At 40.0% G+C, this 26,394-nt stretch overlaps 1 protein-coding gene across 1 annotated transcript in view; it reads right to left on the bottom strand.

Annotated features, from left to right (window-relative positions):
- KLHL32 (kelch like family member 32) overlaps positions 1-26,394 on the bottom strand; it is a 176,647-nt gene that overhangs the window by 48,831 nt on the left and 101,422 nt on the right. The window contains exon 6 of the mRNA XM_023759760.1: positions 5,499-5,714. Coding sequence (XP_023615528.1) covers positions 5,499-5,714 — 216 coding nt within the window. The remainder of the gene's footprint in view (positions 1-5,498; positions 5,715-26,394) is intronic.

Raw genomic sequence — 26,394 nt, 5'->3', positions numbered from 1 at the left:
TCCAAAATCTGTGAGAGCAGGACCACGTCAGTCCTTTCCATGACGGCCTGCCCAGACCCATCACGTAGCAGTGACTGGGCAGGGTGGGTACTCAAAAACCGTCTGACATGAGTGAAAGAATGAATGAAGCTCATGTCACAAAGCACAATTAGAATTAGCCACATGACAAAGACACAGAGGCAGGCAGAGTAGGCCATTCATTACTCTTTTAATCTGTGGGCACAACACCCAAGAACAGGAATGGTCAAGCCCTTCCTAATTTCTTTTACTGTCACAGGATTAATTTGATTTACCTCTGTGCCCATCACTCCCAGGTATTTTTGAGTTTCTATCATGAATTCAGAAGCTGTGGACCAAAATGGTAACAGCCTCCAAATTAGAAAATTTGATTTTTAAATTTGTTTACCTCAGTTTCCCCATTTGTACCATAGGAGAGCAAAGCAATGATAAATGCAGAAGCATTCTCAAAACTGTGATGTGATATTCAAATATAAAGTATTATATTTAATATGATGGTATTGTTGGACATATAGTACTGTTTGAAGTCCTGACTTCTCTCTTGCCAGAGGTGTATTTGGGTCAATTTATCATCTAAGAATAAAATATAAAAACTGAGTACAATACTAGTGTCCTCTATTTTCCATCTGTTATGAAATAGTAGCTTTTTGTTTAGGTTCACCTTCTGGAACTTCTTTTGAGGACCATGATTAAAACAAGCTGTGATATGAGTCATCTTGTGGTATAGATAAAAGCCCAGGAAGGACTCATAAAAAAACACTACTTTTGTGATTGTTAACTTCTCTACACAACATATGACTTACATCTCTACAGATACACAATAAATGTGTTATTAACAGTATGACTTATGGACGCAAATTTCCAACAAAAATACAAGAAAAGATGCAGTTTTAAAAGGCCAAAATCATTTTGTATACCAATGTTCCTAGAATAAATCCAACCTTTTGTAGGAATAATGGGCTGTCTTATTAGCCATTCAATAGAATTCAATATATTTTAATGTGAAAACTCTACATTATTGTCTTTATTTATTATTTATAGAGTGCAAGGGTAAAACATGGCAGCATTCAATGCAAATACAATAGGCACAGCCTCTGCCTCTGGGGATGTAGACTCAAAGACCAATGTACACAGGATCAGCCCCAATCCCAAACCAGGTGACTTGGTCCTCTTGCCTTGCCGTACTAAAATGGGATATGACTAAGATAAAGCGACTCTCCCTGCTAAGGTCTGATCATGTTTGATGTCAGTGATGTGACCACTGAAATGTTTGGTCCATTAAATCCAGGCAAAGTTAGGCTCAAAATACAAGGAGGTACCCTCAATGCAAGATTAAAAGGAAGAAAAACATTGATACATGGTTCTGATAAATAATAAGTCCTTTTCACTAAGAGTAAAAAAACAGTTAATAAATTCATAATTAAAGGAAACTACAACTTCTCTACATTCAGAGAGGAAACCAAATCTCTCTAAGCCAATAATTAAACATCTTTATAAAGCTTTTTATCCAGGATCTGGCTTCTAATACTGTGCATAGCGCATAATAGACACTCATGAAATACTTATTTTTATTTCCACACAATATCTTTATCCATTTAAAAAGATGGTTCTTGTTTTGCTACTTCAGAGAAAAAAATAATAATCCAGGGAGTTGAACCAATGATTTGAAATCATAAGGATCCCTCCCAGATGGGGTGAGGCCTGAGAGAGGGAAATGGAGTTAGCAAACCTGTACCGTGCCTTCCACTGCAGTGTGGTTTGGGCCATTGGGTAGCAGCTCAAAAAGTCCTGAAGGATAGAGCCACGCCTTTTTCCTGTGCTAGCAAACACAAGCACTTGTATTCAGGCTTTTCTATACACTGTCCTCCCATGGAAAGCAATCTCCCCCTCATTCTGCTGAGAGAGGATCTGAGGTAGGAAAGGCAGAGATCCCACTTTCCTCAGAAGAAAACCGAGATTAGCCAGGGCTTCCTATGCAAATGGAAACAGACCCGATGTGTGGGAGTGGTAGGGGATCGTTTCACTATTTCACTCCAAACTTTATAGCAGGATCCTGGCTCAATAGTCTGAAGCTATATGTTGAATCTATATGAAGAAATGTAACAGGGTCCTACTGAAACAAAGCCCTAGGTTAGGTCTAAACCCCAAAGCAAAATAAAAATGGTGGAGACTCGCCAGGTCATGAATGTGGCACAGGTCAGTCCCCACTGGGGACTTTCTACCCTTTCTTGAGCCCCATAATCAATTGTGTCTTCCATCTGGAACCTGAGAAATTGCTGGCCTTGAAACTGTAAAACCAAATTGTTGAGCTGAACTGAATTGAATTTTTATACAGAATTTTTTTGAGGGGACTTCTGTGTCCTTATACACCATATACCTGTGTATAGGGTGCAGTATCTACATTACCTGTGAATACAAAGTGAAGTTAACTAACAGGACAAATAGTTGCAGGTGATGGAAGGGAGGAAAAAAATTGTCTATGGGGGATGAAGAAACCTTCTGTGAGAGAAGAGACTTAAGATAAAGTTTGAAAAGGTCAGATAGAAATAAAAGAACAGATATAAGACATAATCTTGGGGGATTTCGCAGGTTTCCAGATCCACAGAATGGCTATTACGGCCTGCAGCACATTTTATCAGGAAAGGGACTGAATAAGGGACAGCAGAAAAAAATGAAAAAGAGTTTGTTCAGTGAGGATAAATTGAAGGTCCTTATGACACGTCTTCAGAGACAGACTGCTTGCAGTCTAGTGAATGAAATTTAGACCTTTCACCAAAATAAAGGGAATGTCCCAGATCATATTGTCAGTAGATTGTGGAAGAGCCACATGTATAAACATGTGTGTGGGGAGAGGGGGAAGGGGGGTAGGGGAGTGTTTACCGGGCTCTCCCATAAGTTACCAGTTGCACACATTAATCAAAGTGCACTACCCTCCATCCACTTTTATATTACCTGTCTGACTTTGTGCCAATTTCTTTTCTCCTCCCCAACACCGTTAGCCTCACAGTTCTTCTCTAAGACATGGGATGGGGATTTGTCAAAGTCAATGAGCACTTTATTACAGTGAGAACACTCCGTAATGAACAATTCAGCAATTTAATGAGATTCTGTAGATCTGTCTCCAGCCTGTCCATCAAGTTTCACTTCTATAAAGCACCCTGACACTAATCCTCTGGCATACCCAATCTTCACCCTGGGCTGAATATTAGATTCTTCCATGGTATATTGCATTACTAGTATAACCTCAGCAAAAAATGATGAACTTAACTATACTTGAGGCAATATAGCTGGTCTGATTTGATTTTTCTCTATTGGGTTGAGTATGAGGGAATTACTTATATACTAAGATAAAGCAAAACAGTTTCTTATTGCCTGCTGAATGCCTAAATTGACCATATTTATGTGAGTCTTTTAATTCTTTCTTGAGGACCAGGTATAAAAAAATGTTGCCTGCAGCCAAAAGCCGTTTTTAAAATTTGACATTATAATATTAGTAACCTTTAGAGAGGCAATTGTGGTAACTCATAAGTGGACAGTATGGAATTTTTGGACACTCAGACTAGACTTGTGCATATTGCCATGTCTATCTCTGGCAGTGCCTTCAACCATGCCACCACAAGAGGCAGAAGCCACAAGGATGGTTGGCTCAGATCTCAATTCAGTTAGAAATAATTAAATGCAGAATTCATTCCAAGTCTTTCTTTTTCCCTCTGGGAAAGGAAAGAAAAAATTGTAGCAATTTCCCACTTTGAATTGCCCCCAAAATTCTGATGATTTGTGTTATCAGGGAGAACAACAGATAATTAAAATTTATACCTAAAACTCATCTTCCCCAAACACTTTTGACCTCTGCCTGAATAAACATTATGAGAAATACCTAAGAAGCAGAAAAAAAATCTACAGCTTATTCCTGTGTCCTGATATTTTGTTTTTCAAGGCAATGTGGAACACTGCAGAAATGAGGGCAGGTGTTAGCAGACTTGGACTTAAAGGCTTGCTCTGCTCTGTAACCCTGAGCAAGGCACCAAAGCCTCATTTTGCTCATCTGTTAGATGGGGTGATAACAGCCATCCTTCAGGCCTGTTGTGATGATAAGTCAAAAGTTTGAAAAGAACCCAGGTCTGGAAGGCCCTCAGTACACCACAGCTCTTATTACCATCACTGATGGAAGCAACAATGAAGAAAGAAGTTGCTGATTAAAGTAATGCAAAGGAAGAAATAAGGAGAAAGACATCAGAAAAAGTATTAATCTGCAGAGTCAGATACTGGATTTAATTAACAGCCACCTCTCACTCTGCTTTGGCTATTTGTTAATTCACTGCCTTATCAGCTAATGGAAGACTTCATATTTTCCCCAAAATAGTCTGCATATAAATATTTTTCACATGATCATGACATTTTGAAGGTATGCTGCCCTACAAGTAACAAGATGGCTAGCCCGCGTTTCAGAGAGTGAGACAGACAGTCTTTAGAGGCAGGGGGAAGATGGGCTCTGACGGTTTCCCAGACACCAAGCGGATTGCTCAAGGATAGCCACTGGGGATGGGCAGAGAAGGATTTAAATTGAATAATCAACTTGAAAACACAACACATCCTCCTGTCCCCGAGACAAAGGATATTCAAAAAGAATGCCATGTCAGGCAAAAAGGCAGGGCTCAGGAAACTAGCAATGAATGAAGCCTGAACTGAGGAGGGAGATTTTTCCACTACAGTGCAAGAAGAGCTTCATTTCACTTAAGGTCTCAGTTGCTCTCTGCTGCAACAAAGAAATGTTTCTGAATTGGTTATAGGCAAGCCCAGGCTTATTCTGATTCTATTGGTCTCGAAACTGCATAAGTACCACTTGACAATCCATTCTTCTCTTATGCAATTTAAGAAAATATTTTTATCAGGAGAAAAAACACACAAGCCTTTGACTTGGGGATTTGGGAAGTCACAGGGAGGTCCCGAAAAATCTCTCCTGAGAACCCCTAAGTGAAGCTGAGCTGGCTAAGGCCTCCAAGCTTCACGGGCTGGTTCTTCAGTTCCTTGTCCATCAAGGAGCGTGACTTCTGAGCCTTCGAGTCCAATGAGGACCAAACCAAACAAAATATTTCTTATTGTCCCTCAATCCTTTAACTTTTTTTGTTGTTGTTAATCCTCACCCAAGGATATTTTTCCCATTGATTTTAGAGTTGAAGGGAGGAGGGAACGGTGAGGGAGAGAAGAAAGAGAGGTAGAGAGAGAGGAAGAGAGAGAAAGAGAGGAACATTGAAGTGAGAGAGACACATCGATTGGTAGCTCCCACATGAGCCACGAGTGGGGCCAGGGATCAAACCTGCAACCCAGGCGCATGCCCTTGACCAGGAATCGAACCCACGACCCTTAGGTCCGTGGGCCAATGCTCTAACCATTGAGCACACCGGCCAGGACAATCCTTTAACTTTTAATCATTTCGTGCCCTCTCCACACCCAAAGAGCCCCATGCAGAGCACCCTTACCTGCCAGATCTGCTCTTCACTCAGGGAGGTCAGGCGGTCGCTCTTCAGGACCTCCTGAAGCAGACAATAAGGAAGCGTTAGAACGTCTTCCGGGCGGCTCTTCAGGAGTTCAGAGAGATGCTTCACTAAGAAATCGATCACTGCCTTCTCCAACAAAGTGAGGTTAAAGAGGTCAGCAAGTCTGTACAGATCCAAGTAATTAAAGATATTTAATTCCTGGGTGCCAAAAAAAAGGGGGGAAAATATCTTAGAAATCAATCCAAGAAAGAGCAGGCAAGAAATTCAGATTGAGGTTTGCATGATAGGAGTGGGACAAATGGGACTGCACTCCACTGAGAATTAAAAAAAAACACACAAAAAAACAAGCACCCCAAACCTCAATTATAAGGCTCTGAGCAGAGAACTGCTATTTTAGAATTCACCTTTTCTCCTCAATTTGCCCCTCTTAAAATCTATATATTTAAAGACATCTTAACAAAGGGATTGAAAGGGGTTTCTGGTTTCACTAAGATACTTTCCAACGTTTTAGAAACATTTACCAATGAAGACAATTTTCCTACCTTTACCATATTTTACAGCTCTCAGGTGATAAGTTTTTCCACTAAAGATGATGTGAGGGCAGGTAAAATGGGAGTCGTGAGTAGGACACAAACTATGTGAAAATAGACGAACTCTTCTCTTTTTCCAAAACTTCAAATTACATCTTCGAGTAAAAATAATCCGCCCTGACTTAATGAAATTAAAACACAGATATTTACATGTAAGGTCTCAAGAAATTAAGAACTCTCACAGAAAAGATTCCCACTATAAATAATTCTATATTGAATCCTCCTAAGATGGATGATTTATAGTAGTTCTTTGTTTTTTTTTATTAGCCTCAGACAACCAATGGTAATCGTTCCCTCCTTTTCAAAGAGTTTCTGTAGCAATGCTTCATTTTGGGGGGATTTTACTTGTCCCTATAAGTTCTCAAACTCATAACCAGGGCTCTCAGATCATGCTCCAGAGAGGCCTGGCTCCGTGGGAAGCTTTGTCTTGTAACTGCAGGAATCAGAGTGGGCACACAGGCTTGTTGATAGAAAACTTACCCATTACAAAGCAAACTGTGTCCTAGTTTGCCCTAATTTTTAACTTGTGATTATTAACATGTGATCAATATTTTCCAATAAGTTAAGAAATGCAGACTATTAATACACTAGAGGCTCAGTGCACAAAAATTTGTGCACTCGGGAGGGCCCCTCAACCCGGCCTGTGCCCTCTCTCAGTCTGGGACCCCTCGGGGAATGACCACCTGCTGGCTTAGGCCCACTCCCCGGGGAACTGGGCCTAAGCTGGCAATCAGACATCCCTCTGGCAGCCCAGGAGCCCTCGGGGGATGTCCACTTGCCAGCAGGGAGCAGGCCTAGCAGCAGTCGGACATCCTTAGTGCTGCTAAGGAGGCAGGAGAGGCTCCCACCACCACCACTGTACTGGCAGCCATCAGCCTGGCTTGTGGCTGAGCAGAGCTCCCCCTGTGGGAGCACACTAACCAGCAGGGGGCAGCTCCTGCATTGAGCGTCTGCCCCCTGGTGGTCAGTGTGTGTCATAGTGACCTGTGATTCCCAGTCTCTCTGCTGTTAGGGTCAGTTTGCATATTACCCTTTTATTATCTAGGATAGAGGCCTGGTGCATGGGTGGGGGCCGGCTGGTTTGCCCTGAAGGGTGTCCCGGATCAGGGTGGGGGTCCCGCTTGGGTGCCTGGCCAGCCTGGGTGAGGGGCTGAGGGCTGTTTTCAGACTGGCCACAGCCCCTTCAGGGTAGGGGTCCCCGCTGCAGTGCTTGGTCAGCCTGGGTGAGGGGCTGAGGGCCGTTTTCAGGCTGGCCACACCTTCTTCAGGGTGGAGGGTCCTGCTGAGGTCCCTGGCCATCTTGGGTGAGGGGCTGATGGCTGTTTGCAGGCTGGCCACAGCCCCTTCAGGGTAGCCCTCACCCCATGAGGGTGTGACCATCCTGGGTGAGGGGCTGATGGCTGTTTGCAGGCTGGCCAAGCCCCCCAGCAGGGACCCTCACCCCATGAGGGTGTGGCCATCCTGAGTAAGGGGCTGATGGCTGTTTGCAGGCTGGCCACAGCCTCCAGCCACCCAAGCTCCCAGTGGAGGCTAGCTGGAAGCAGGTATCTGGGATTTATTTAGCTTCTATAATTGAAACTTTGTTGCCTTTGTGGAGGCCACAGCGGGCCAGAGCAGGCGGGAAGCTTGTGTTCCTCCATCGCCAGGGCAACCAAGCCTCCTGCTTGCTCCAGCTCCATGGCTGCCGGCCGCCATCTTGGTTGGGTTGATTTGCATATAGTCACTCTGATTGGCTGGTGGGCGTGGCTTGGGCGTAGTGAAGGTATGGTCAATTAGCATCTTTGTCTTTTATTAGTGTAGATCAGATAGCTATTTTACTACACTGACCTATTTAGTAATTTTCAACATACTTTTCCACTTTTCCAGTTGTCTAAAAGTATTAAGAACTCTTTCTAAAATATTTTATTCTATTTTAATGTATTTGTTTCTTTAATACTTGAAGGAATATGTTCTAAATCTGTGCTGCCCAACACAGTAGCCACTGGCCACATGTGGCTACTGAGCACTTAAAATGTGGCTACTCTGATTTGAGATGTGCTGTGTTAAACATAAACCGAATGCAGGAAGTAAGAAAAATAGAATATAAAATATCTCATTAATAATCTTTATATTGGTTATATGTTGAAATAATATTATTCTGGATATAGTGAGTTAAAGATGTCATCATAATTAATTTCACCTGTTTCTTTTTACATTTTTTAACTCAGCTGCTAGAAAATTTAAAATTACGTATGTGGCTCCCATCACTCTTCTATTAGACAATGCTACTCTAAATGATAAAATGCATAATAAAGATATTGTAAAAACAACTCTCCAAGTAACAGCTGCATCATCACTGCGGCTACCTAATTTTTTTTTTTTTTTACTTTGGATTCTGTATCTTTTGGTGGGAGATGACACTTTAATTATATTCCTAATAGGAGTCAAGCTCGATGTCAGGAATCAGCCATAAGAGACCAGTGCTTAATAGCTGTTTGCCAACACAACTGAAAAGGAATAAATGCTTCTTTACAATAAAGGTTACCTCAGATGACCACCAAAATCCACTGCATCTCAAATATCCAACTGCCTGCTCCCAGCTATTCAATAAAAACATCCTGGCTTCTCGTTCAGCAGATTTTATCAAAGGAATACTGACAATTTTTACTCCAGCACCATTTCTTTCAAGTAATGTTTAAACTCATTCTCCAAATCTTATTTTTTGGGATTGGTAAATTCTATTCTGAGGGGAAAGTAGGCGTATCCCCTGTATATAGAGCTTCTGTAGCAAACTTGAGTACCATCTTCTCTGGATGAAGAAGTTATTACTGGTCAGTATATCTATGAAGCAAGTTTAACTGCTGCGGACCCTGCATATGATTTCAGCATCCCAGTAAATTACTCTGGAATGTGATGGGTGGTGGGTGGGTTCGGTATCAGTGCCCTTCAGGTCCCCAGGCGCATAGCCAAGACACGGCTCAAGGTCCTGAGGCAGCGCCTGGCAGCACCACACGGAGAGAGAGCACTGCAGAGGCAGAAACAGCCAAGCTCTGCAAAGTAAGAGCGGAGAACACACACAGCTCAGGAACAGGGTTTTCCCACTGGTTCCAAAAAAAGGGTGCATGCAACCGAGAGTTTGAGACGGGAGTGTGTATTAGCAACCAAATATCCTTTCTTAAGCATCTTTATATAGAGAAGCTGGGTTTCTTCCCATTAGATGCCTGCACTTAAAAGCAGGCCGATTCAAAACTCTGGAGAGCCAGAGAACTGATTTAACTTAATTGGGGATATAAAAATCGATTAAAAAAACTGAAAGCTCTTCCTCTAAAATTAGGAACAAAACAAGGAGGCCCAGTCTCACCACTCTTATTCAACATAATTCTGGAAGTCCTAGCCAGAGCAGTCAGTCAAGAGAAAGAAATAAAAGGCATCCAAATTGGGAAGGAAGAAGTAAAAGTGTCACTTTTTGCAGATGACATGGTTCTTTATATAGAAAAGCCTAAAAACTCCACAAAAATACTATTAGAAACAATAAGCAAGTAGAGTAAAGTTGCAGGATCCAAAATCAATGTACAAAAATCTACTACTTTCCTATAAACTAACAAGGAAACTTCAGAAAAAGAAATGAAAAAACAAAACAAAAAGCAATTCCTTTTGCAATTGCAACCAAAAGAATAAAATACCTAGGAATAAAGTTAACAAAGGATGTGAAGGTCATATATACTGAAAATTATAAAGCATTATTAAAAGAGACTGAAAAAGACACGATAAAATTGAAAGATATGTTGTGTTCATGGATTGGAAGAATTAACACCATTAAAATGGCCATATTACCCAAGGAATATACAGATTTAATATAATCCCCATCAAAATCTCAATGTCACTTAAAAAGAATAAAACGAAAATCATTAGATGTGAATAGAACCACAAAAGACCCCAATAGCCAAAGCAATCCTGAGAAAAAGAATGAAGCTGGAGGTATCACACCGCCTGCCTTCACATTATACTACAGAGCAACAATAATCAAAACAGCATGGTATTGGCAGAAAAACAGACACACAGACTAATGGAACATAATTGAGAACTCAGAAATAAAACCACATGTATATAAGCAAATAGTTTTTGACACAGGAGCCAAAAATACACAATGGAGAAATGAAAGCCTCTTAATAAATGGTGCTGGGAAAATTGGAAAGCCACATGCAAAAAAATGAAACTAGACTACAGTTTGTCCCCATGTTCAAAAATTAATTCAAAATGGATCAAAGACCAAAATATAAGATCTGAAACAACAAGTTACATAGAAGAAAACACAGGTAACAATCTTATGGGCCTTGGTCTTGGAGAATATTTTATGAATTTGACCCCAAAGGCAAAGGAAGTAAAGGTAAAAATAAATGAATGAAACTACATAAAACTAAAAGCTTCTGTACAGCAAAGGAAACCCACAACAACAACAAAAGACAACCAACCAAATGGGAGATGATATTTGCAAACAACAGCTCCAACAAGGGGCTAATATCCAAAATATATAAAGAACTCATACAACTCAACACCAAATAAACAATCCAATTTTTTTAAAAAAATGGTTCTTCTTTTCTGCTGTTGCATTTGAAGGTAATTATTTAATGCTTGTTTCCACAGTCCTGAAATGTTTTTATTTCCAAAGAGTATAATTTTATATAATGCTCAAATCCAATCTAATACAGCACTGCACATTGGTAGAGAACTAAGAAGGCTAAATGGACAAGTGTCAGTGGCTAAATAAACAGCACAAGAACCAAACTGACACATGTTCATGTGCAAGAGAATCATCAATCACAAGTCTGCTCCCTATCTTTACCTTTTTATTCTCCTCTCTTCTGCTCAAAAACATGATTTCCCCAAATCTCCAGCACTTTCTATACATGTCAAAGGTTTTCATTCCCTTTGCGTGCATACTTAGCACTTCAGTAGTTAAACCGTATAAAGTGGGAGGTTGAGGGGAAAAAGAAACCACCCTCACTGAGGTGATGAAGACACCGTAGACATTCCTCCTCCTGGGGCACACAGGCTTTGTAAGCTTCAAGCAAAATCATCACTCCTTGTCCTGCCTCCAGTATCAAACTATCAACCCTCAATTTTTACCAAAAAATGGTCACATGGATCACCTGTTTAAAACCCATTAATCGATTCCCATTTGCTTATGGTTAAAAGTCTAAACTCAGTATCAGTCCATAGCCTTCCATGGCCTGGATCCTGCTGACCTTCTTACCCTGCAGGGTGACAATCCCACACCCTGGCTTTGCTTCAACCTTACAATGGCCTACACAGTCACATCATGTGCCAGGACCACACCAAGCATTGGCAATAAAATGACAAGGAAAAACAGACAAGTTCTAGGCCTCGTGTAGAGTCTATTGGAAACGCGTGTCATTAATCAAAACATACTACAAATAAATGGACTTAGGTTACCATAGGGCTATGCATGCTCGCATGGGTGATTTGACCTACAGTAAAAAGTTAGTAAAGGCTTCTCTGAAAAGCGACATGGAGCTGATAGCTGAAGGCAATGTTAACTTGGCAAAGGGTGGGGTGAGATGTTTATTAACTTTATTTCTGTAATTTCTGTATTCTGGATGCTCTGGCATTAGGGGCCTCACTGACCAAGGAGAGACTGTCCTTTCCAGGGCCAGCCAATTAAAAATTGTTAGAGATAGCAAATGACTTGCATATGCACATCAACCAATCCAGCGCCCATACTCTGAACCACCTCCTGTCTCTGGCTCCTACAATCTAGGACAGGGGTCCTCAAACTTTTTAAACAGGGGGCCAGTTCACTGTCCCTCAGACCGTTGGAGGGCCGGACTATAGTTTAAAAAAAAAAACTATGAACAAATTCCTATGCACACTGCACATATCTTATTTTGAAGTAAAAAAACAAAACGGGAAAAAATACAATATTTGTATTTGCATGTGGCCCGTGGGCCGTAGTTTGAGGACCCCTGCTCTAGGAGGTAATTCTCCTTTGCCCTAATCATCCCAGGTCCAAGTACTAGACAACTAGACACTGCCTGCTCAAACTATTCAAACTAGACAACTATAGGCCTGATTACCTGCCTTGTCTTGCCTTTCCCACAGAAGCCACAATAAAGGCTCTGGCCTGTGCTTTCTCCTCGCTCCTTCTACCGCCTGACCAGCCCAGGTGCTTCCCCCGCACCTCTTGGGAACTGTGAGTATCAACGTATCTTCTTAATGGCAGCTGTCTTCCCGATCTGTTGCCTTCACCATACCTGAATAATAATAAAACCCACATTTTAAAACAGGGTGGTACTGGGATTGCAGGGAGAATGTTCCCAACAGAGGAAGCAGTATATGCACAGTTCCTGTGGATGAGAAATCCTGTTTCCCTCGTTCTGGCTGACCATCCTATCTAAATGAGCGCACCCCCCTTCCTCTCCAGGTCACCCTCCAGCACATTACTCCCTTTTATTTGCGTTTACCACTCACCACCATCCATAATTATCTTCTGCATTTATTTGCTGACTTATTTATAATGTGTTTATCCTCTAGCCCCCAAAATGATGTTCTATGGGAGGAAAGACCAGTCTGTTTTATTCACTGTTGTATTCTTAGTGCCTAAAACAATGCCAGGCACATGGTAGGAGCTCAAGCCATACTTGTTGAATGAGTGAACATTTCACCTTTTCAGCCCCCTTGGTTCAGGTCAAACTGACCATGTTCTCCTTTGTGCCTCCAGCCTGCCCTCTGCTGATTTCTATCCCAGCACTTGTCCCTGTCGGCACCCTTTGAGTATAGCTCTGTCCCCCTCCACTAATTCTAAGCTCCTTGGTGCCAAGGACTGTAATGGACCCTGGTGCCTAGCAGAGAGGAGATGCTCTACCAGGGGTCCTCAAACTATGGCCCGCGGGCCACATGCAAATACAAATATTGTATTTATTCCTGTTTTGTTTTTTTACTTCAAAATAAGATATGTGCAGTGTGCATAGGAATTTGTTCATAGTTTTTTTTTAAACTATAGTCCGGCCCTCCAACGGTCTGAGGGACAGTGAACTGGCCCCCTGTTTAAAAAGTTTGAGGACCCCTGGTACAGATGAGTTTAATAAAAGAATGGCCAGGAGCTTTTTAAAAAATATCCTCACCTGAGGCAATTTTTCATTGATTGTTTTTAGAGAGTGGAAGGGAGGGAGGGGCAAGAGAGAGAGAAGGGAAGAGAGAGAAAAGAGAGAGAGAGAGAGAGAGAGAGAGAGAGAGAGAGAGAGAGAGAAATATGAGAGAGACACATTGACCAGTTGCCTCAGTTGCCTCTTTCATGTGCCCCAACTGGGCTGGAGAGCAAACTTGCAACCCAGGTACACGTCTTTGAGTAGGAATCAAACCTGCAACCTTTCGGTGCATGGGCCGACATTCTACCCACTGAGCACACTAGCCAGGGTGACCATGAGCTTTTTCTGTTATTTATAACTAAGCAAAACCAGAACAGACCATGTGTTTCCAACACGGCTATCCAATTCTGAATATCATCCAAATCAGGCCATTTTTCATACCTCATTGGCCTCCCTTGCTTCTCCATTTCCTTCTGGCCTTCATACATATACACAAAAAGGCAAAGCCAGTGGCCATTCAGTTTTCCAAGTGGCAAAATCGGTAATAGTGACCCAAGTTGAAAGTGTTAACAGACAATTGCAATGTGACAGCTCTACTGTGAAAAAAAAAAAAAATAAATCTATCCAAGTTTTTTTTTTAAGTCCAAGAGAGAATTATTTTCTCTATCAATTGGCTATTCAGATCAAAGTACCTTTTCAAATGATACTTTGTTCTAATTATGAGATTGTCTCTGTTCTCTCACATTCTGTGACTTAAAAAGCCAAGTACAAAGGTAGAGGCAATCGTTTTAAATGAAAATTATAGTTAAGCAATAAGGAACCCTCTTGAGTAAAAGGAAAACATATTTTTTTCTAAAAATATTTCATTTCTTTCACATTCTCACTTGAAATTTACTTTCTACTCAGAACTATAGTATATGCATTGTTGTTCTTTGGGGAATCTTTTTAAATAGTACCTATTTTCCTTTGGTTTGGGGCTATTTGGATTCTCTCTTCCCTTCTATTTGTTTCTTATAGTGTGAATGACAAGTTAAATAACAGAAGAAGAGCCATAAAATATGTTCCCAAATACTATACTAGCTTTTGAATAAAGACCAGTTTTCCATGTGCATTAATTCTTAAACCTTATATGTTTCCTAAATTCAATCTTTCTGTGTGATCAATTCCCCTAATTAAATCATTAAAATAGTTATTCCCCAGATTAACTACAGAATACGGTAGGGAAAAGAATGCAAATATTACCTTCTTTGGGGTTATATTCAAATGTAATTAAATTTGTGAGGCAAATTATCAGGTGATGAGAACTAGGAGGAAGTGGGGCAGTTAGGGGCTGTGGGTAAACTCCGTGGCCCTTCCATCACTCTTCCCATAACAGGGGAGGCAGTAAGAGAATGACAAGTGTGGGCTTTGTATGTCCCTTGGTAGGGTTCTCAGACTGCGACTTGTGTTCAAGATCTCTCAAGGTCAAAATACAAGTAATACCATTTTGATTTCCTGAATTTTCCCGCTATAAGTGGACCAAATGAATCAGGATTCCAGATTTTTCTGGCTAATAATACTCAACAGATGTGACTATTTTAACAATACTGTGTTTCACCATTGTAATTACGATCTTTCATTTCCAATGATTGATGCCCTTCACTTATACTGCCCTTCCAAGATGTCGCCAGAGGTACCACATGTCAATAGTTTACTGCAGATAAACATGGTAGGAGACAGTGGTACTATCCCCAACATGAAGGGTACCCATAACACTTGAACTTCTATTATAAAATGGTGACACTACATCACATTTTGAGAACTCCTCTAAATGAAAAGTCACCCTTGCTCGGGAAGTAAAGAAATTTAAAAAACAAACACGCAACATTGCAGAGTCTATTCCAAATAACTTTATGCATCCCCTCTGCATATAAAACCAGTATAGTTTCATTTTTAAAGCAATGTTAACTAAAAGCTAAATAAAAACATATTATCGACTGCTTTTAGGAACCAAGTACCAAGTCGGGCTTAGTAAATATAAAGCCCTCTGTCACTGAGTGAATCCTAACGCTTCCCACTTCAAGTGTCCCATCACACACCCCGTCACTGTCACTAATCTGCTCATGCAGATATCTCCTAAGTAACAATGTTCCCAGTAAACTCGTGAAAACTGGTTTTATATCTGATGCTTTTTGTATCCTTTTTGTACAATGCCAATCATAACCCCTTTATCATAGATTGTAATTGAGAACAATTTGTTGGATAATGAATTTTAAAAAGCAACACTTTTTAAAGTTTTTAAAATAAAGCACATCCATGACTTCAAATGGAACGAGGAAATGACACTTGGGTATAGGTATGGCTTTACAACTGGACAAAAGGAACCGATCTCCTGTGATTCGCTGAGAAAGGTGCTCTCAAATATTTGATATGAGCTTTCGAGATTCTCTCTCTTTTTTTCTTTTAAATATATTTTTATTGATTTCAGACAGGAAGGGAGAGGGAGAGAGAAAAACATCAATGATGAGGGAAAGAGATTCTCTCTTGATGCTACTTCACACCAGGATCCTCACACAATTGGTAGGTGTGGTGGAAGGGCCACGCGAGGGGGCAGGTGCATCAGGCCTAGTAGCTTCCACAGTGACTCCCAGGTCTCCTGACTTTTCACGTTGGGGTTTTTTGTGTGTGTTTTTTCCCCTCCTCAGAATGTTGAAAAGAACCTTACTTCACTTGGCACTCAAGGATAAGCAGAGATACATAAATGTCCATGTTGTTTGCCAAGTGAAATTAATTGAATGCTCATGGTTTTTCTTTAGACCATAAGGAGAACCCTAAGAATCCCTGTCACAAATGGTTATTGTTTGGGAAGCATTTAAAGACTGTTTGATTCCACAGACTTTAAAGAGCCTGTAAGAACAGAGAGATCGTACATTATAAACGCTCTTCTCCTCCTGGTGGGGGACTCCCAAGATCAGCTTCCACTTCCTAAGAAAGCCGGGCCACTCCAGCTGAAAGAGTCAGGCCCTCTCCTGACTTCTATTTACAGGAGCCACTCGTATCTTTTATTTCACCCTTTTTATTTAACCCCTGGCAAGTGGTTTCAGACGTTTCTCCCCGGCTGTGCATAAAAGTACAGACTGTCTCTGTACTTCTTTTGATCTTACTCTGTCTTCACAAAGTGGCTCCTTAATCAGTTTTGATTAACTGTAGGTAGGTAAGGAAAAATAACAGACATTTAAAATTTTAATTTTTTTGCTTTTATTTCTTAGTATACAATTAAACATAGATTATTCTGCTCCTCTAAAAATATTTGAATATTTTGAAGTATTTTAAGTGTTTTAAAACTTAATTTGTTAAGTAGTAAATACATTTATTAAATATTTAAAACATTTAAATAATTAAAATATTTAAAAGTACATGCCTGATGTCCTCTGGTGAGGATTTTTTTTTTGTTAAAGAAGATATGCCCGGCCAGCATGGCTCAGTGGTTGAGTGACAACCTATGAACCAGGAAGTCACGGTTCGATTCAATCCCCAGTGTGGGGCATGCAGGAGGCAGCCAATCAATGATTCTCTCTCATCATTAATGTTTCTATCTCTCTCCCTCTCACTTCCTTTCTGAAATCAATAAAAACATATTAAAAATAAAATAATAAAAAAGATATACAGATGGCATATAAGCATATGAAAAGATGTTCAACACCAGATGTCATTAAGAAAAAATAAAAATAAAAGTACATGCCTGGAATGCTAGCCACACTGGAGAAAACTATGGCAGTCTAAAGGGTAGGGAGAGGAGTTTATTGCCTAAACTTTTCACAATCATATGCTATTTTCAGGCTACCATTCAATATCAGGTATATCACAATTTATTCTTTATTTTTAAATTCTTTATTGTTGAAAGTATTACATATGTCTCCTTTCCCCCCCATTGACCTCTCCCCACCTGCTCCTGCCTCCCAGCACAGGCCCCCACCCTCCCTATTGTCTGTGTCCATTGGTTATGCTTATATGATTCATACAAGTCTTTTGGTTGATCTCTTACCACCCCTCCTGCCCCTCCCCCCCACACACACACTCTCTCCCAGCCTTCCCTCTGAGATTTGATGATCTGTTTGATGCCTTTATGTCTCTGGATCTATTTCTGTTCATCAGTTTATGTTGTTCATTATATTCCACAAATGAGTGAAATCATGTGATACTTATCTTTCTCCAACTGACTTATTTCACTTAGCATAATACTCTCCAGATCCATCCATGCTGTTGAAAATGGTAAGAGTTCTTTCTTTTTTACAGCAGCGTACTCTTCCATTGTGTAGATGTACCACAGTTTTTTAATCCACTCATCTGCTGATGGGTACTTAGGCTGTTTCCAAATCTTAGCTATTGTAAATTGTGCTGCTATGAACATAGGGGTGCATATATCCTTTCTGATTGGTGTTTCTGATTTCTTGGGATATATTCCTAGAAGTTGGATTACTGGGTTAAACGGGAGTCATTTTATTTTTTATGGCTCAGAAAAATTATAAGTGCAACTGTTTGTGCATATTTACTTGGGTTTGTAATTTTATATTTTCCTTCTCTTTTCACTAGGTCATAAGTTGTGGGGCAAGAACCTAGCTGACACTTTAGTCTGAAGGTGGGAAAGCATGTGATTTGAAGCTGACCATTTGCATAGCCTCAATAAACAGTTAACCTCTGAGTCCAATGTTCTCATCTAAAAAAAAAAAATGGGGATAGTGATCTGTGGCAAGGATTCCCAAAAATATATGTAAAGTGCCTTTCAGATAGTGAAGGTCAACATACAGTTGCTATCATCATCATTATTATTATTCCCTTTTAAAACTGCTACCAACAGTGCTTAAACTATAGCTTTGCATTTCTATAAATGTGATTCACTGATTGGGTGAAGAAAAAACACATTACATGTCTAACTTGTATTTTTTTCTGCAAATATCAGCAAAAATCACAATTGTCATGTAAAATCATTCATTCTTTTGTGCTTATAAAAGACTTCACCAAAGATAAACCAGGAGAACAGATGAGACACTATATGGACCATCCCCAAGTATGCATCACTGTGATACACTCTGGTTCCCAGGCTCTCTATTACTCACGGCAGAAAAGGCACATGGAGAAATCTAAGGATAGAGGAGCTGCACTGCTTTATGACCTTATTTGAAAGATAAACTCCTTGGAGAAATACAATTTATTCAGATTATCAAGACCCTGCTGTGCAAATCTACAGTCTGGGAGCATGCTATGGAGATCAAAAAATATTTACTTTATTCTGTTGGGTATAAAAGCTTTTAATGAATGCATAATTAAGGCAAAAAAAGTGTATACAGCTTTAGAAATTCCACTGCTGAGCCAAGCTATTAATATCCAAGGCACCGTACCCAGTTGTGATTCCACCTGTTTCCAATTTGGATTACAACCTGGTTATAAATCAAGGTATTACGTGACTACACAACCTGGTGCAGCAGGAAAGGATTGCACTCCAGGACTAGAGGAGACAGCATACAGGGCTTTGTTGTGGCTGTGGAGTGAAGGGCTGGCCCTTTGGAACAGGTTGCAATGAATAAATAAAACCCAAACCTTTTAACAGACTTGGGATGAATCATGTAGGGAAAAAATAATCACACATATATACATAAAGGGATCTGTGAGTTCTGTCCATAATATCTTATATTAGAGTTCATAGGATAAAGTCCAATTCTTATAGAAGAAAAAATGAGCAATTCATTGACAATGCAGGCCGGATTACTTGTGATGTGATAACATAATGTAAAACCTGATATTTTATTTAGAGATATGTAGGTATATTTGTATATAAACATATCAGGACAACTATGAATATGAAACTGTATATTCATATTTTGACATTGATATGCACATGATACAATTTGATTAAACTAAAACAAAATATTAGCAGCAATTCAAAATATAAAAGAAAAAACTCAGCATGCTCTAATTCTGGGAATCTTTGAAGGCCTATTTAAATATATCTGTGCTGTATAAGAGAGGAATTCCACAATTAGGTTACTAGTACATTTTCATAATCAATTGTATGCATAATATCCCAGGCTCATGAATAATTTTATATTGTTCCTGGGGAAAGTCTGTAGTAAGCTGAAAATCCAGGAGGAAGGGAGCACAGAGACACAGCCATCGCCAACAACTAATAATTCCAGCCACAGTCACCATGTACTGCAAAATGCTATTGCAAAGTTTACTAACGCTGCCTCAGCACATCAGGTAATTACTACTAAATTATGGATGAGCTAGAGGAAATTAATGTACACTTTTCTTTCTTTAATTGAAAATAGTTTACCTGTGCAACTAGGGCTTTACAACGAAAACTTCAATAACTACAAGCTTTTTTTGAACTATGAGAGGCAAAAAATCAGGTAAAAAATTTTTAAAATAATAGTGGAGTATAGAAGTAATTATGATATCTTCCCCTAGCTCTGGTATGCAAAGTCAGAGTGCTGAAAATTAGACCAATTCTCCAGACTTTGAACAATCTTCCAGTTAACCATACAGACTATTTGACTTAATCAATTATTATACATAAGAATGGGGATTAGAAGAGTTTTTTTTGTGTGTGTGTGTGTTTGTTTTAAATCCATATTGTTTGAGCTTTTTTATATTTTCGATGTTATGATGGATACATAACACCAGAGGACTTTTATAAGTATAAACTAAGGTCAGTTCAAATGTATCTAAATATGACACCTTCAAAATCTAAGTATCAATGATTTAATGGCAGGTAATTGATGTGAAGCAGTGTGGCACCAGTGTCTAGAGTGGTGGATCTCTGTGGTCCCCAGCTCAGTAACATCGGCATCATGGGAACTGGTTAAAATGCAAATTCCCAGGCCCCTCCCCAGACCTCCTGAATCAGAAACTCTAGGTGGGCCAGCAGCCTGTTTTAACCAGCCATTCAAGTGATGCCATGCAGTCAAGTTTAAGAACAATTAACATGGAATATATATATATGGAAAGGAATGGTTCTAACCTACAGAAACATATTTTTTATAGCAAGACTAATTGTTTGACACCAGCCCCTCATCTACCCTCTGAAGTGGCAAACATTACACTGAATGTAGGGAGCAGAGGCCGGGGTACCTTGAGCTGAATTAATGACACAAAGACAAGCAGTCATTTTCCAGGGGCTGAGCACATGCCCCTCATTGTGTAGCAGGGAAAAGGTCTGCAGCCAGCTCTCAAGGATATTTGTAGATAGAGAGTGAGAGAGCGGGTGGAAGAGAAGTCTGGAAAAGAAAGACGGGTGGGAGGTGTGCATGCAATGGCAGTCTCCTCGTAAGAAATAACATATGTTTATTCATATAAACAAAAACACTGCTTTATTTCCTCTGATCAGGGAGCTTAGGACACCATGCGACCATATCACACAGTGTTCCTATCAGAGGAAGCTCTTGTGGCACATGTAGAAGGAACCCAAGCAACATGGGTTTCTAAGCAACGACTATGCACTAGAGCTAGAAAGGAAAGATTTTTCCAGTTGTTTCTTGGATTCTGTGTATGAGGATGGGGCAACATGTTTTATTTGTAGGAAGGGCAGGGGAAATAATGTTGCTTTTAAAAGCTTTGATTTTACTATTTATTAAAATATAATTTTATCAGGATGTTTTCACATTTCAGAGGCAGGGGAGAAAGAGATGGTTCATTTATTTGTGACTCTTTTTGAAATAATATATGCACTCCTACAAAAATCAAAGAGAAGTGGCTGAGAGAAGATACACCTTTTTTTAAAAAAAAAAGATATTTTATTGATTTTTTTTACAGAGAGAAAGGGAGAGGGATAGAGAGTTAGAAACATCGATGAGAGAGAAACATCAATCAGCTGCCTCCTGCACACCCCCTACTGGGAATGTGCCCGCAACCAAGGTACATGCCCGTGACCGGAATCAAACCTGGGACCCTTTAGTCCGCAGGCCGACGCTCTATCCACTGAGCCAAACAGGTTAGGGCGAAGATACACCTTTTACAGAATGGTGATCCCTTCCAAAATTTTCAGGAACAGACTTATCATGTTTTTGATTGAAAGCACGTAATAAAATTGCTGACATTCCAGGAATGAGAGAAAGTGGGGGCAAGGGGAGTGGGTAGGAAGATAACCAGAATGAACAGGGGAATTCACAGATGAAGCATTCCATTTTATGGCTGAGGGCACCTACTGCATGTAGGATACCAAGCTGTAAGATACTTTACATGTACACCATACTATCTCATTGACTCCTCCAATACCACTAAGAGGTAGATTGTATATTGGATACCATATCTGAATTTTACAGATGAGGAGTGGGGGCAAAAAGATTAAGTAACTCACCCAAGGTCACATAACTCTGGGACATGACCTTATATCAATCAGGGAGAGACAGATAAGTATATCAATACAAACAATGTGGTGTGATGAGCACCCCAGAAGACTGCCCATCATTAATGAAAAGGAGGGAAATTTAACTCCAATGAGGTGGACTGACCAGGCAACTCTGCAAAGGGAGATGAGCAAAGTACCTGAGGGTCAAATAGGAAGTCATCAGATGACAAAGCGAGGGAAGACTAACCCATGAAGAAGGAGGCTTCATACAAAGAAGTTTCGGTACAGGGAAATCCATGAAGCTCACAATCACTGTGGCACAGCATGTGGGTAGTAAACTGTTTTTTAAAAAGGCTAAAGAGCTAGGAAGTTTCATAATAAAGATGGGACCTGTGTGCCAAATTAAGAGGGATAACCCTTATCCTGAAGGTAATGGTGAGCCACTGACAAATCAATGACTTAAAGCAAGAGCATGACATGATCAGTTTGCTATTTTTAAAAAATCAATGAACAGAATTTTTCATGGATTAAAAAAAAACTTTAAAAAATCAATCAAAAAACATTTTTGAGAGGGTACTGGAATAGGGCAAGAGTGAACGCAGGCTCATTGGTTAGCAGGAAGTTTCTCTAGTCCAGGAAGTAATTGACAATGGGCAGGAGCACAGCTGAGCTATTGCAGGAATAGCTCAGGAAGAAGAACCTATACCTGAATGATGTCAGTGACAATTAAGAGAAAGAGAGGAAGGCATATTTGAGAGCTACTTAGGAGCTTCCACCAATAAAATTTAGTGGGATCACAGAGCAGTGTGAAATATGCCAACGTTACACTGGTTTGGGTTACTATAAAGATGGTTCCTTAACAAAAATAAGGAGGATTAGGTTCATGAGACAGAGTGCAGATGGATTTGAAGTGCGTGTGAAATGTCAAGTGGAAATGTTGGCTGGTTGTAGAGGTCTGGAGCTCAGGAGAGGGGACTGGGATAGGTAACTCTCCACATGTGGATAAAAGAGAGTGAGAAGAGAACCTGTCCACAGCCACCATGACCACAGGGATGTGCAAGGAGCTGATGAAAGAGGAGCTAATAAAGGAACTAAAAAGAAGTAGGAGGAGAACAGGAGAGTCTTGAGGAAAGAGACGGGTAGGAAAGAGTGGAGCTACCAGTGTCAACATGCAGTGGAGTGGTCACATTCAGATGCCATAAAAGGCCCACTGCGTTTGACATTTAGAAGGCACGGTGACCTTTGTTAGAATGGCTTTTCAGGAGTAATGAAGGCAGAGAACTGAGTTCAATAGAATTGAAGAGTGAATAGAAGGTAAGGAAGTGCACACACTGATCACAGGTTGGTAGTGAATGGAAGGAGAGGGTTGTAGTAATGAAATAATAAGAAAAGTTTCTCTCATCTTATTGCTTCTATTTATACACTGAAGAAAAGGTGCCAGTGGAGGGAGGGGACACTGAAACCATAGGACATACAGAAGGTGCCCGATGGAGTAAGGAGCATAAAGTTGGTTTAGCCTTTGAGAAAACGGCAGACATTTAACTGTGGGTAGAAATGTTTGTGGGTAGAGGGTGGGTGGGGAGATAAATATCTCAAATGAAACAAACTGTCTTACAATGACCTTAATTTCCAAGTTTTAATAATGGAATTAAGTGAGCTTGATATCTGTTTGCTTTGCTTACTGATTCTGAACTCTAGCATTAATAAACCTTAGAAACATTTTATTTTTGAGAAAAATATTCTGAGAGTAATTTTAAAATTTCCCAGCCAGCTTAGAATAGAAATGACTAATATTTTAAAACTCCTTCAAGATAATATCTCTTAAGCATCGATCAGACCATCAAACCTCAGAGGGAAGGTAGGGGAGGGTGGGGGTAAGGGGGAGAGATCAACCAAAGGACTTATATGCATGCATATAAACCTAACCAATGGACACAAACACTGGGGGGGGGGGCATGAGTGTGAAGGTGGGGGGCAAGGGGGGAAAAGGACACATATGTAATACCTTAATCAATAAAGAAAAAAAATTTAAAAAAAGATAATCTCTCTTAAAAGGAAAACACAGTCCATCCTAGATTATCCACATAACAAATTAAAATGCCCGAATGACTTCCCTGGCCAGGCAGCATGCCTCTGGGCTGTCACGTACTGACATCCTTGGTGTGGGCTTAGGGAATAAGAGCCAACATAATGGCATATGAAAAAATTAATTGGGACCTTAAAATGGCTACTAAGGGGTTTTATGATATATTTTGCAGGCAAATATTAATATTAATGATATTTGGCAAATAAGATATTCTGGATTACACATGCCAGATAGCAAACAGTCTTGATTAGAACAAATAATTAGCAGTTGGCTATGATTTAGTAGGGCTGATACATTCCAAACATTTCTAATCATTTTCACTGATTAAATACAATTTTCAAAAGACTAAATAATTTGTAATATATTTCCCAAACTTTGTACTGTAACTTTCTCCAAATGTGAGGATCAGCTCTAGTGAACTATGAAACAGCATTGTATTTCAGATGAGAGGCATATTAAATATATATGTTGGAACAATTATTTGTCTTATCTAATGTGAAAAAAATAGTGTTGAAGAAAAATGAGCACAAGTTATAATTTCTCAATCTTGAGGATAAATTATTCCATTCGAAATACCCACTGTATATTATGTATTTCAGAAATACTGTTAATTTAAAAATTAAAATCATAATAATAGTTTGGGAGAGATAACTTCCTATAAGTCATTGTAGTACTACCTAGTTAAAAATGATAATTTAGCCCAGCTGGTGTGACTCAGTAGTTGAGCATCGACCTATGAACCAGGAGGTCAAGGTTTGATTCCTGGTTAGGGCACATGCTCGGGTTGCAGGCTTGATCCCCAGTGGGAGGTGTGCAGGAGCAGCCGATGAATGATTCTCTCTCATCACTGATGTTTTTATCTCTCTCTCCCTCTCCCTTCCTCTCTGAAATAAATAAAAATAAATTTTTAAAAATGATAATCTAGTATAACACTGGAAAATACACAAGATCCTCAGTGCCAAATGCAATCTCCATAGAAAGTGTTTCCAATTTAAAAAAAAAAAAAAGAACTGTGCACTGTTGGTGGGAATGTAAATTGGTGTAACTACTATGAAAAACAGTATGGAGGTTCTTCAAAAGTTAAAAATAGAACTACCATATGTTCCAACAACTCCACTTCTGGGTATTTATCTGAAGAAAATGAAAACACTAACTCAAAAAAGATATATGTACTTGCATGTTCATTGCAGCATTATTTACAATAGCCAAGATATGGAAACAACCTTAGTGTCCATTCATGTACGGATGGATAAAGAAGTTGTAATATATAAGTGGGGTGGGGGACAGGAGAAATGACTGAACAGTTTTTTGTTTGTTTGTTTTAAATTGGTGGAAAAGAATATAAAGGGATTGCTGGGATGCAGATGTCAGGGCCCCTCTCCCCTAAGACTTTGACTTGCTTGGTGAGGGCACCTTTAAAGCTCCCCAGGTGTATGTAATGTGCACCCAAGGTTAGATATGAGTACCCCAGACGAGGGCCTGAGCATTTCTCCTAGCTCTGTATCACTCACAGACTTGTGGGTATTCTTTAATTCTCCACTGAGCCCATTGATCAGATGTTGAACAAAGTGGAATCAGGAAGTACAACGTTTTTCTCCTCCCAGTTGATGGGGCTAGTTCATTGGTCTGGATGGGCCCTGGGCATTGTGATCTGTTCATTTATTTCTGGGGGTGAGCTACAGCCCACCTTCTACTCAATTATAAGTTCCACAAGAGCAGGGACCTCAGTTGTCTTGTTTATCACTGCATCCCACTGCCTAGCACAGCACCTGGCATGCAGCATACACTCAGCATGAATATTTGCTGAATGAATCCATTGGGAGCCATTAAAGTATTTAATATGGGGAAATGTCATGGTGAAATATGTATTTTAGATAGATTCTTCATCTGAAGTTTGTGTATAGGATTTAAAGATAGATATAGAAATACCTTTTTTAAAAAATTACAGTATTCGTAGTAAAAGTAAAAAAAAATATTGGAATGGAAGGAATAGATAAGGTTCAAAATTTTGGAGGTAAAAATCTATAGGAGTCAAAGGCAAGAAACATGATTTTCTGCTTATTTTATGAGCATCTGTTGGTTTTAATTTACCAACAGAATCTTCAAATATCTGATTAAGATACATTTAAAAAAAACTTCAGACTTCTGAACTCTACCTTTGCCCCATTCCCCTTCTTTCCTTTTCTTCTTCTTCATCATGAACTAGATGTTGTTTGGTCCACAGAGTCATAAAATTGGGCCTGCATAGCAGCTCTCCACCATCAAGCTGAAGTGACAAATGCTAGATTAGACTGAAGTAGATTCTGAAAGCACAAATGACATGAGTAAGTGGCTTAGATTCCCATAGCTCCTACTCCGCTACACAGCATCCTCTCTCCTCCTTCCCTTGTGGCCTCAGGAAGAGTCTCCTGCTAACTTAGGAAGGAAAAGCTCATGCCTGGTGTACAGATGGGTGTGCACAAGGTGCTGGTACCACCCCAAACGGGCATGTGGAGCACTACAGCCCCACACAGGAAGGCTCTGAAGGGTAGTGGTCAAAGGTAGTCCTCCCAGCAGGTAGAATTTGAAGCAAAGCATCTGGTTGTTCATTTTTCCCAGAAGGAAATATGGCCAGAGATACCTTGAGTCCTGGCTATCAGTTTAGCTATCAGTCAAAGAGCTGGAGGGAGTACAACTGGAAAATTGGTAACAAGAAAGTCTTGGGAAGAAACATATGGATAGACCTCTCGAATGGACACAGAATGTGACTATATTTGTGTTCCATGGGAATGCTTTCCAAAGGGCAAGTTCA

The sequence above is a fragment of the Myotis lucifugus genome, unplaced genomic scaffold, assembly GCF_000147115.1.
Source record: "Myotis lucifugus unplaced genomic scaffold, Myoluc2.0 scaffold_161, whole genome shotgun sequence".
Lineage (NCBI taxonomy): Eukaryota > Metazoa > Chordata > Mammalia > Chiroptera > Vespertilionidae > Myotis > Myotis lucifugus.
The sequence above is the reverse complement of the archived record's forward strand: the minus strand, read 5'-3'. Positions and strand labels throughout refer to the sequence as shown.